The 11,424-nt window shown below is 42.9% G+C and overlaps 1 protein-coding gene across 2 annotated transcripts; it reads right to left on the bottom strand.

The window, feature by feature from the left end:
- Positions 1-2,144: 2,144 nt before the first annotated feature.
- Positions 2,145-10,889, bottom strand: cckar (cholecystokinin A receptor). Of its 2 annotated transcripts, none has more exons than XM_024405905.2 (5): positions 10,315-10,889; positions 9,090-9,341; positions 4,293-4,554; positions 3,846-3,973; positions 2,145-3,551 (listed from the first exon to the last, which is right to left on the bottom strand). In XM_024405905.2, the coding sequence occupies exons 1-5, from the start codon at positions 10,439-10,441 to the stop codon at positions 2,923-2,925; spliced, it is 1,398 nt and encodes a 465-aa protein (XP_024261673.1). In that variant the 5' UTR covers positions 10,442-10,889; the 3' UTR covers positions 2,145-2,922. The 2 variants fall into 2 exon arrangements, with proteins under 2 accessions (XP_024261673.1, XP_024261674.1); XM_024405906.2 differs by having other exon boundaries at positions 10,586-10,888.
- Between the last annotated feature and the right edge of the window lie 535 nt (positions 10,890-11,424).

Raw genomic sequence — 11,424 nt, forward strand, 5'->3', positions numbered from 1 at the left:
TATTAGTCACTGACTATTACCAAATGTGCTATTATGAGAATGATCGTTGAGAAATCTCCACTCAATAGGTTCACTGTTGCTATCGAAGTCATTCCAAAGGGTCGGTTCAACAGAGCAAATGAAATGTAACCATAGCCACCACAAGCTCACGATCAATGGGAGTGATAGGGGCATGTGAGAAAAACATAAAACCAAATATGTTGATTTCAGGTGATTTTGATATTTATTTTTTTACATGCTCATGCTCCCATCAACCCCATTGATTGTTAGCTTGTGGTGGTTCAGGGTAGCTGAAGTTTGTAGCGGCTGTTTAAAATAAGCTGATCCATGGATTACTGTTTCTCTTGGGCCATAGACTCCTTTCAGGGCGAGGAACCATTTTTAAAATCAAGTTGTAAAATAGTGGACTACTCCTTCAAAAATTGTATCAAATCAAACTGTATTTAATGTGCATTTAAAGTGTATTTGATTTAGTCCTGGTCTTTAAGTCCGATTTTTGGTCCAAATGGAGTCGTGAATTCAACATGTTCATTATTAATTTGTAGACAAACTCTAATTAAAGCAAGACTCAGTAGCAAAGATGGATGCATCTCCTTCAAAGGTTGCGTTGACAACCAAACATAATTCAATATCACTTCCGCTATACTGTAAACAGCCTGATGTTACGGTTATCTTACAAACTAATGTAACAGAATTTATTCAACCCTGAAATGAGTAACGCATCAATGGCCGCTTTTGAGGTAACTAACATTTAAACATCTTATGTAATCAGCCTGCAGGTTCAGGGTCACAGGTCTGTGGACATCGTCACAATTGCTATAATCAGCACAGAATCTCAAAACGCCATTCATTATTTGCACCATGTAGTATAATGTAATCACAACTGCAATCCAGGTCACTTGGTTGTGCTGTTAGATAATGCGTTATCACTGTGCCCTCAAGTTGTTTTATAAATCAACAAAATGTCTGACATTGGTATTCCCATTTGAACTTTGTTGTGGTTTTAAATGGTTGAAAACGCAGTGAAAACACATTTATGTGACAACTATACCAAAAATCAGACTGAATTTGGATTTGGTTGTGCTTTAGATGGTGCTTTCATCATAGTGATAACACATTGTTGAATTCCCAAACTTTTGGTTGTCTTTTTGAGTGGGTTGAATAAAGGAATCTCATTGGTCAACGGATCTATTAAACATATGACCCAATTCTCCACATTGAAATGACGGGGTGTGTTTATGCTTCTCAGAAGCCTCATGTCGAAGAAGAAGACCACACTGGCCCTCCCAGTGCAATCCATCAGCACATCTCTCTGCTGTAGCTCCTGACTCAGAGATTTGAACCCCCCCCACAGACACCAGCAAGTAGCATAGCAGAGCAGAAATGCATTCTGACATTCTCATACAACACTACAGACTTTTAATATTTAATATTTAATATTTTTCTTTTTTTTTTTTGGTAATGCATCCCATGCACTTTACAGAACAATTTCCCTTCGAGAGCAACACTAAAAATCCTCCAATTAACAGTGACATGACCATACAATACAACCAAGACGAGAAAACAACACAATTTGCTACATTTGTGCTGCAATATATTTAACAACCCAAGTCAACAGAGACCCGGTGTGAAATGCTTGACAGGTAATGCTGGGAAAGGTCCTTTTGAAGTAGTGGGACAGACAGGTGCACAGAGTCCCACACCACGATAAGGCCACAGTCGTGTCACATACAATAAATAGTACACTAGGTACAACGATAAAAGATGACTGAGTCAAGGACAAGAAAACACAGTTTTTTTTTTTTTTTGTGCGCCCATGAGGATGACACTATGCTACAAGGCTAGGAATGCGTTTCAGAGCATGACAAGGCCAGGGATGGTAACAATTAGTCCAGAGGTATTTACATGTATGGGCATATTTGTGTGTCACACTGCCTGTAAAGAGGAGTCCGAGGTATGGGAAGTTATTAATGTCTTGGGGAACGTGGTGTCGTCATTGGGCTGTGGTTTGTGCCTTTCAAGTCCCTGACAAGAATGTGTACAGAGAGAATATTATGCAGAGAGGGGAGAAAACACACACATACACACACACACACACATACACACACACACACACACACACACACATACACACACACATACACACACACACACACACACACACACACACACACACACACACACACACACACACACACACACACACATACACATACACATACACACACACACAAGGGTCAGCCAGGGTTCATCCGTTCAACATGCTCATGGAGATCTTTACATGGCTCTGAAAAAGCTGCTTGGACGTTCCTCTGGGATCATCTGGTCAACGTCAAACCAAGACAACTAGGGTGCTGCTTTTCCCCGTGGGTGATTCAGGAGAGGAGGAGGGGTTTACGTGAAGAGACACCGTGACGATTGTACACATCATGGGTGTTTGAGGTGGATGTCTGTGGAGGAACAGCATTGAATGTAGACCTCATGGCTGTAGACATAAACTAGCCATGTTTTCTCACGGTCCCTATTAAAGAAGCATTTAGGCTCCTGTACCTCATAAAGAGGTATATCAGGTGCCACCGTTCCTCAGGCCATGTAGTTTCTTTACCGATACTTATTTAAATTCATAACCTTCTCCTTGTTGAAAACCTTGGCTGATTATTCCATTTCTCCATTTCATGTAGTCAACATGTCATCGTTTGATTTGTCCATTCTTTGTAATGACACCAAGTATATCATCAACCTATTGTCTGAGATTCTCTTCATACATACATGTCCACTTTCACAAGTATGGTGACTTTAAAAGTTGAAAGCAGGCATGCATGACCTCATCAGAGACCGAAAGCTCAATGTACAGTGTGTGTGTGTGTGTGTGTATGCATGACCACTTACTCATTCTGATTGGTCAATGATGGAGAAAGGAAGCTAAGCCTGGGCGGAGCCACGGATACTACTGTATGTGAAGCGCGTGTTATTACCACTCTGCGGCGTGTGCCCATTCTCCTCTCTGCTCCTCATCCCTCCTCTTCCTCCCCCTCTCCCCGTCCCCATCCTACTCCCAGCCCCCCTCCCGACTCCACCGGCCTTGGGGCTGCTACAGCAGGTGAAGGTGGACAAAATCCCTTGGCGGAAACGCTTATTCATGAAGCAGTATATAATGGGGTTGACACAAGCGGAGGTGTACGACAACAGGTGGATGAAGGATATCGGCGCCCCCGAGAGGAGCTTGTCGGCCGAACGGCGGTCGAAGGCCCGCCAGGCGTTAACGGCGAACACGGGCGTCCAGCATAGGAAGAAGAGACAGACGATGACCAGGAGCATGCGAATCACGCGCTTCTTAGCCATCAGGTTGCAGGTGGAGCTGTTGCTGCACACGCGGCTCAGCTTGGACTTGTTGCTGTCCACGTTGTCTCTGCTGTTGACGGTCACGTTAGGGCTAGGGGTCGAGGGAGGGCTCTGGAGGTGGGCAAGCTCGCCCTTCTTCTTCTTGGCGGGCTGGAGGTAGCAGCCGTCATTGTCCCCGCGTTTGATGCTGCCGGTGCTGCACTGTCTCTCTGTGACAGATCATAACAACAGATGTGAATACAAAATTAACTTAAACTAAAGTTGTTTACTCTAAATAAAAATGATAGGTGATAGAAGGGGATCTAATAAAGATAAGGAAATCATTTCTGTGATAGATCAGAAAAATAAGACATGAATAATGACTGATCCTGTGAAAATTAGATTTACCAAAGATTAGCCAATGGTAACAATGACCAATAAGGATGCCACCAAATTGATATGGCATGATAATATCGCCAGAGCTGGACATTTTCAAGAGGTCAGTTGAGGTTTTGTATACGTACCTCTGCTGGACTTCCTGTTGGCCATCTCAAACTTGATGCCCCTGTAGAGCTCCAGGGAGATGAGGCCATAGGCTGTCATCATCATGATCCCAGGAACCAGGAAGAGCAGCAGCAGCAGGGATACATACCTGTAAGGAAGAAGGCTCGATGGTGTCACCGGATTGGTCGAAGGCAAGTGCCCATTCAGCATGCATCAAAGTGATTTGACCTGACCAAGAACCGATCTCTGCGCTCAGTGATGATATACCTCATCATTGTTAAGTATCTCATCTAACAGACCAACAAATCAGTGAATTTGATACTTCCCCCTTAAATTAATAGACATGAATAGCCCATTTCGTCTTTTGCACAGACCGTTCCATTATTTACAGTGAAAATCACCTAGCAGTTGAAACCCCTCTTTGTGATGGCACCCATCTACGAAAATGAAACTATCTATCCTCTCACCAGGACTGCTGGATGACATCACTGGGCCATACCAGGCGGCACATGTTGCCCGTGCTGTTGTTGACCCGGGTGAAGGGTACCAGGGTGCTGGAGATGGGGTAGGGCAGCATGAACAGGAAGCTCACCACCCAGGTGGCAGAGATGACCTTGGCAGCGTGGGACTTGGTTTGCCAGGTCCGGGAGGTCAGGGGGTTGCAGATGGCACTGTAGCGCTCCAGGGAAATGGCCACCAGGTTGAAGGTCGAGACGCTCACCGAGATCCCTGGAGAGATGACGACGGTTAGCGGTCCACAGTTTTGTACCACAGGACTGAGTATACAATCTGATGAATAGATCGATAACAGACAAGACTGTAGGCTACACTAGCATATGTGATTTTGTACGTCTGTGATTTTGTACGTAACATAAGCTCAGTTAAACCAAGCTCATTAGGCATTTATAAGTAAAAAAAAATTTAAAATATCATTCATTTAAACGTCCAAAAATGAAGATAGCAATCGCAGATTGCCCCTTTAAACCTTGTACAATGGCTAATGTAATACTGTACACAGAGCAGGTGGGAAGGACACTGTCTACTGTAATACTTTGAATGGCTGGCCTGACACGTTCACGGCCAGTCACTTTGTACTTTACGAGCGTTTAGGGGCAGAGGTAAGTTCCAGCACTGATCAACAACCCCATCCGTTAACCGGTGGATGTTACAAAACTCACAAAACAACACACAACGGCACCTATAAATACATGCACGTTACCTTGGTTACACACCGTGACAGATGAGGTAATCATAGCTACTGACATGGCCGGGATCTCACCGCACGGACCCAAGTCAAGAACAAACAGATCAGGGAGGCTGTGAACTATCTGACTACAAAGAAACACCACGGTGGACAATTTCCCAAAGACAATAAATAATACAACCGTAACCCAGCTGAAAGAAATGCATGTAGATATATCCATGGGACATATATCCATGCTATATCCAGGGGACATATCCATGCTATATCCAGGGGATGTATATCCATGCTATATCCAGGGGACATACTGTATATCCATGCTATATCCAGGGGACATATCCATGGGATATATATCCATGCCATATCCAGGGGATGTATATCCATGGGACATATATCCATGCTATATCCAGGGGACATATCCAGGGGATATATATCCATGCTATATCCAGGGGACATATCCATGGGACATATATCCATGCTATATCCAGGGGACATATCCAGGGGATATATATCCATGCTATATCCAGGGGACATATCCATGGGACATATATCCATGCTATATCCAGGGGACATATCCAGGGGACATATCCAGGGGATATATATCCATGCTATATCCAGGGGACATATCCATGCTATATCCAGGGGATGTATATCCATGCTATATCCAGGGGATATATATCCATGCTATATCCAGGGGACATATCCATGCTAAATCCAGGGGATATATACCCATGCTATATCCAGGGGATATATATCCATGCTATATCCAGGGGACATATCCAGGGGATATATATCCATGCTATATCCAGGGGATATATATCCATGCTATATCCAATGAGGAAATATGGCTGAAAAGGATTTGAACTACAAGGGCACTTGAAATTTCAGCTATGCTGTATCCAGGACCTGTATATCCATACAATATCCAGACATAACAAATATCAATGGAATGTGTTTGAATGGGTTATGAAGCATGAGAACGGTACAGCCTCGACTGTAAAGAATGTAGAGAATGGATCTTCAACTACGTAGACGTTGCTATTTCTGTGGCTGAGAGTTTCAAGTCATTGAGACACTTGTGAACAACAACAGATCCCTTTTGTACCCTGTTCTTCTTCCTCCTCTTCTTCTCTTGTGACCAGGACCTTTCAGCTCAGGGTAAATGGCAGTGGTGTAATGTACTTAAGTAAAAAATACTTTCAAGTTCAACTTAAGTCATTTTTTGGGGGTATCTGTACATGACTTTACTATTTATATTTTTGACTACTTTTACTTTTACTTCACTACATTCCTAAAGAAAAGAATGCACTTTGTACTCCATACATTTTCAGTGACACAAAAGTACTTGTTACATTTTAAATGCTTAGCAGGACAGGAAAATGGTCCAGTCACGCACTTATCAAGAGAACATACCTGGTCATCCATACTGCCTCTGATCTGGTAGACTCACTAAACAGAGAACATACCTGGTCATCCCTACTGCCTCTGATCTGGTGGACTCACTAAACAGAGAACATCCCTGGTCATCCCTGCTGCCTCTGATCTGGTGGACTCACTAAACAGAGAACATCCCTGGTCATCCCTACTGCTTCTGATCTGGTGGACTCACTAAACAGAGAACATCCCTGGTCATCCCTACTGCCTCTAATCTGGTGGACTCACTAAACAGAGAACATCCCTGGTCATCCCTACTGCCTCTAATCTGGTGGACTCACGAAACAGAGAACATCCCTGGTAATCCCTACTGCCTCTAATCTGGTGGACTCACTAAACAGAGAACATCCCTGGTAATCCCTACTGCCTCTAATCTGGTGGACTCACTAAACAGAGAACATCCCTGGTAATCCCTACTGCCTCTAATCTGGTGGACTCACTAAACAGAGAACATCCCTGGTAATCCCTACTGCCTCTAATCTGGTGGACTCACTAAACAGAGAACATCCCTGGTAATCCCTACTGCCTCTAATCTGGTGGACTCACTAAACAGAGAACATCCCTGGTAATCCCTACTGCCTCTAATCTGGTGGACTCACTAAACAGAGAACATCCCTGGTAATCCCTACTGCCTCTAATCTGGTGGACTCACTAAACAGAGAACATCCCTGGTAATCCCTACTGCCTCTAATCTGGTGGACTCACTAAACAGAGAACATCCCTGGTAATCCCTACTGCCTCTAATCTGGTGGACTCACTTATCAAGAGAACATACCTGGTCCTCCCTACTGCCTCTAATCTGGTGGACTCACTAAACAGAGAACATCCCTGGTCATCCCTACTGCCTCTAATCTGGTGGACTCACTAAACAGAGAACATCCCTGGTAATCCCTACTGCCTCTAATCTGGTGGACTCACTTATCAAGAGAACATACCTGGTCCTCCCTACTGCCTCTAATCTGGTGGACTCACTAAACAGAGAACATACCTGGTCCTCCCTACTGCCTCTGATCTGGTGGACTCACTTATCAAGAGAACATACCTGGTCCTCCCTACTGCCTCTAATCTGGTGGACTCACTAAACAGAGAACATCCCTGGTAATCCCTACTGCCTCTAATCTGGTGGACTCACTTATCAAGAGAACATCCCTGGTAATCCCTACTGCCTCTGATCTGGTGGACTCACTTATCAAGAGAACATACCTGGTCATCTCTACTGCCTCTGATCTGGTGGACTCACTAAACACACATGCTTTGTTTTTAAATGATGTCTAAGTGTTGAGTGCCACAGGGATATCCGTACATTAAGATACCAAGAAAACGGTGCAGTCTGGTCTGCTTAATATAACGAATTTGAAATAATTTATACTAATTTATACTTTTGATACTTAAGTATATTTTAGCAATTAGATCTACTTTTGATACTTAAGTATATTTTAGCAATTAGATCTACTTTTGATAATTAAGTATATTTAAAACCAAATACTTTTAGACTTTTACTCAAGTAGTATTTTACTGGGTGACTCACTTTTACTTGAGTCATTTTCTGTTATTAAGGGATCTTTACTTTTACTCAAGTATGACAGCTGTGTACTTTTTCCACCGCTGGTAAATGGCTCCTTAAATCAGGAGACGTGCCAGTACATTTACAGCCCAAGTGGAGGAGAGGCGATGTGGGAACGCGGCCACGGCTAATAGCCCCAGTGAAGGAGAGGCGATGTGGGAACGCGGCCACGGCTAATAGCCCCAGTGGAGGAAAGGCGATGTGGGAACGCGGCCACGGCTAATAGCCATCAGATGACTTGATTTGGTGTCTCTTCACACCAGGCACCAGGTCAGAGACAAAATGGAGGCTTTAATGGCTTCTGGGATTTGCTTCTCTATTGATTTTCTATCATCAGGCCAATTTAATCGCCCCCAACCCCCGGTGAGTGAGTGGTTGGAACTGGAAGCAATCTTCCTATGTGGACAGAACCTACTGTACTCTCTTCCCTTACCTGACCCCTTGAAGTGAGTGACATCGGTGTAGAAGACAATAATAAGGTCAGACCACGCATGGGGCGGCAAGTAGCCCAGTGGTTAGAGCGTTGGGCCAGTAACCGAAAGGTTGCTGGCTCGAATCCCCGAGCTGACAATGTAAGAATCTGTTGTTCTACCCCTGAACAAGGCAGTTAACCCACTGTTCCCCGGTAGGCCATTATTATAAATAAGAATCTGTTCTTAACTGACCTAAATTTTACCATAAAGGTAAAAATTAAAAAACATCTGACCCTACTGATTGTGTACAATACAATACCTTAACTATGCAACACTTGCAGATGCTTGAGCATGTGAACACCTTCTATTGCAGTACCACACAAATCCCAACAAACAAACCCATTACAGTTTGTGAATACGTAACCAGGGCCCATATCCACAAAGCATCTCAGATTATATAATGAAGTAGATTATATGGACAGATCCTAGATCAGCACTCCAACTATGAGACGCTTTGTGAGTACAGGCCCAGGTGAGAACCTGTGTACGTACAGTGCTTCCACAGGACTCACCCATGAAGTACAAGGCCACGACTTTGTTTCTCAGGTACCATATCGGCACCAGGGTCGTGACCTGTGTACAGTAAACTCACCCATGAAGTACATGGCCACCTTGCAGATGCCCGAGCCAAACACAAAGTCCCTCATGAGGTTGGGGATGAGGGTGAAGGGCATGCAGAAAAGGCAGAGCATCAGGTCGCTGGCGGCCAGGGAGAGCAGGAACAGGTTGGTGACGGTGCGCATGCGGCGGTTCCTCACCAGCACGGCGATGATCAGGCTGTTACCCAGAACGCTGACCAGGAAGATGAGGCTATAGAGGAAGATGCGTACCGTCTGATTCAAATCTATACAGAGGAGAGACAAATGGTCAGCATTATTGTTGTGATAATTGTCTTTATCATCATTATTATCATAAACATCCTTTATTTTAATAATAATCAACATCATTATCATCCCTACATTGTTACGGTCATTATTATCATCATGATCATTATCATTACTTTCAAATAATCAATCCATTAAGTCTGTCTGTTTTCAATGGCATAGCCCTTGTGTGAAGAGGTTGACGTTCATTTAAGCGTATCCTAATTCGATTGTAAAATATTTTTGTTGTGCATTACTCATCCGGGTTATTTTAGAGCCAGCAGTAATGAAGGCAAGCTGGAATTCAGTTGGAGTCAGTTCTGATTGGTCGCATTAGTGTGTGCATATGGGGCTTGAGTGTGCATATGTGGGGCTTGAATTAGCAACATTAAATTCAACATGTTCTGTCCCTTATTTAATATTTTAAAGATTATAGATCTATATTATACATATCAGCTCAATTGCAATGGGAATTCAGAGATCATTTCCGTCAATGCAACACTCAGACCATTTTGACTTAAGCAAATAGGCAATACTTGTTGACCTGGTCTTAATTTACGTTAAAAAAAACAAAATGATATTCAGTCCTAGGGCACTCCATCCAAGCAGAGGAGCAGAAAGAACGCATGCTACTTCAACCGGCGTAAAGCGCACTGGCCCTGCTTGGGGGTGTCCAGAGGGTCGCTCTCCATGCGCCGTTCAGCAAAAATCCCAAAATATGACTAACAGTTTAAAATATGTATTATTTGAGAAACAATATATTTTCACAATCAAAAAACGAATGGCCCAACGTGTGTGTAACAGTCTGGGAATGTTAATGCTCTCAAAATAAAACAGACTTTTCATCAATATCTAAATGTTTTTATTTACAGTTAAAACATACTACAATTAGATATTGATTTTTTTGTTCATTTAATTTCCCGCCAATGTATGATTAGCAATAGGATTGGTTACCTTTCGGTTCCGGAGGGGTCTCGCTTTCATCTTCACACTCTGAGACATTCTTGATTCCAAAGTCACACAATATCTTATAAAGATTAGTTGAGTTTATGAGCATATCATGCAATGTAAATGGTTCCATTTTTGCTGTAAAATCTTGTTTTTTTTTTCTAGTGCATAAATGGATATTATAGGCTCTATGTAAAGGAACCCATTCGGTTCATCCTTCGCAGTCTAAGACGATGGCAAACTTGACATTATAATGCCAGCAAATCACACTTCCCACCTTGTCATGTTCATATTCTCCAGGGAAAAGTCTTAAAAGAGCCTCGAACTGAAGATGCCGCATTCAAAGAAGTTTTGCATGACCCCATTTATGTTTGATATAAGATAATGATCCAGTTTTCAACCAAATCTACAAGTAATAGAGTCAGTGAGCAAAAATGATTGAAGTCAAGCGTCTGCTGCATGCGGGCTGTTGAGCTTCCTCTCGCGCTTCAATGTTGATATGAGAAACACAGTAGAAGAGCTGAGGACAGAGAGACTCTCTGCTCTTGGAAGAGACCCCACCTCTCGAGCCCATGGTCATGCAAGGTGCAACAGCATTTTCAAATGGACATTTGTGTCACTCCTACTGTGATTTTTCCCGTCTGTTGCAAAAGTAGACGTATTATTGACAATATTTGAAGAACATCAAATCAATTTTTTTTTCAACAAAACTAAAATAGTTTTAGATTTGTTATCTGAACAACAACAACAACAAAAACGACTATATGCAGGATCTGCGAGGTGTAACAATGTCAGAGACCATTTCCTCCTGTAATTGGCTGTTTACATGAGAGATAATAAGCAGTCGTTATAGGAGAGGACTGGACAGAGGCTCACCTGATGATGGCAGTCCATCAACATGCCTTAACTCCACATGCATGTTTTGCATTTAAAAAAAATCTCCCCTCAGTAATTATATCACGTTAACTATAGTTAGACCTAAGATGCATATCATACTCCAAAAATGACCTTTCTAAACCCTCAGCCATGGTCCCCTATAGTCTATATATGATGGACACACACAAACATTTAAACTGATTTCTTACCTTTGGATGTGGATGAGTCACAGCAGAGTCA

Source organism: Oncorhynchus tshawytscha, linkage group LG15, assembly GCF_018296145.1.
Source record: "Oncorhynchus tshawytscha isolate Ot180627B linkage group LG15, Otsh_v2.0, whole genome shotgun sequence".
NCBI lineage: Eukaryota > Metazoa > Chordata > Actinopteri > Salmoniformes > Salmonidae > Oncorhynchus > Oncorhynchus tshawytscha.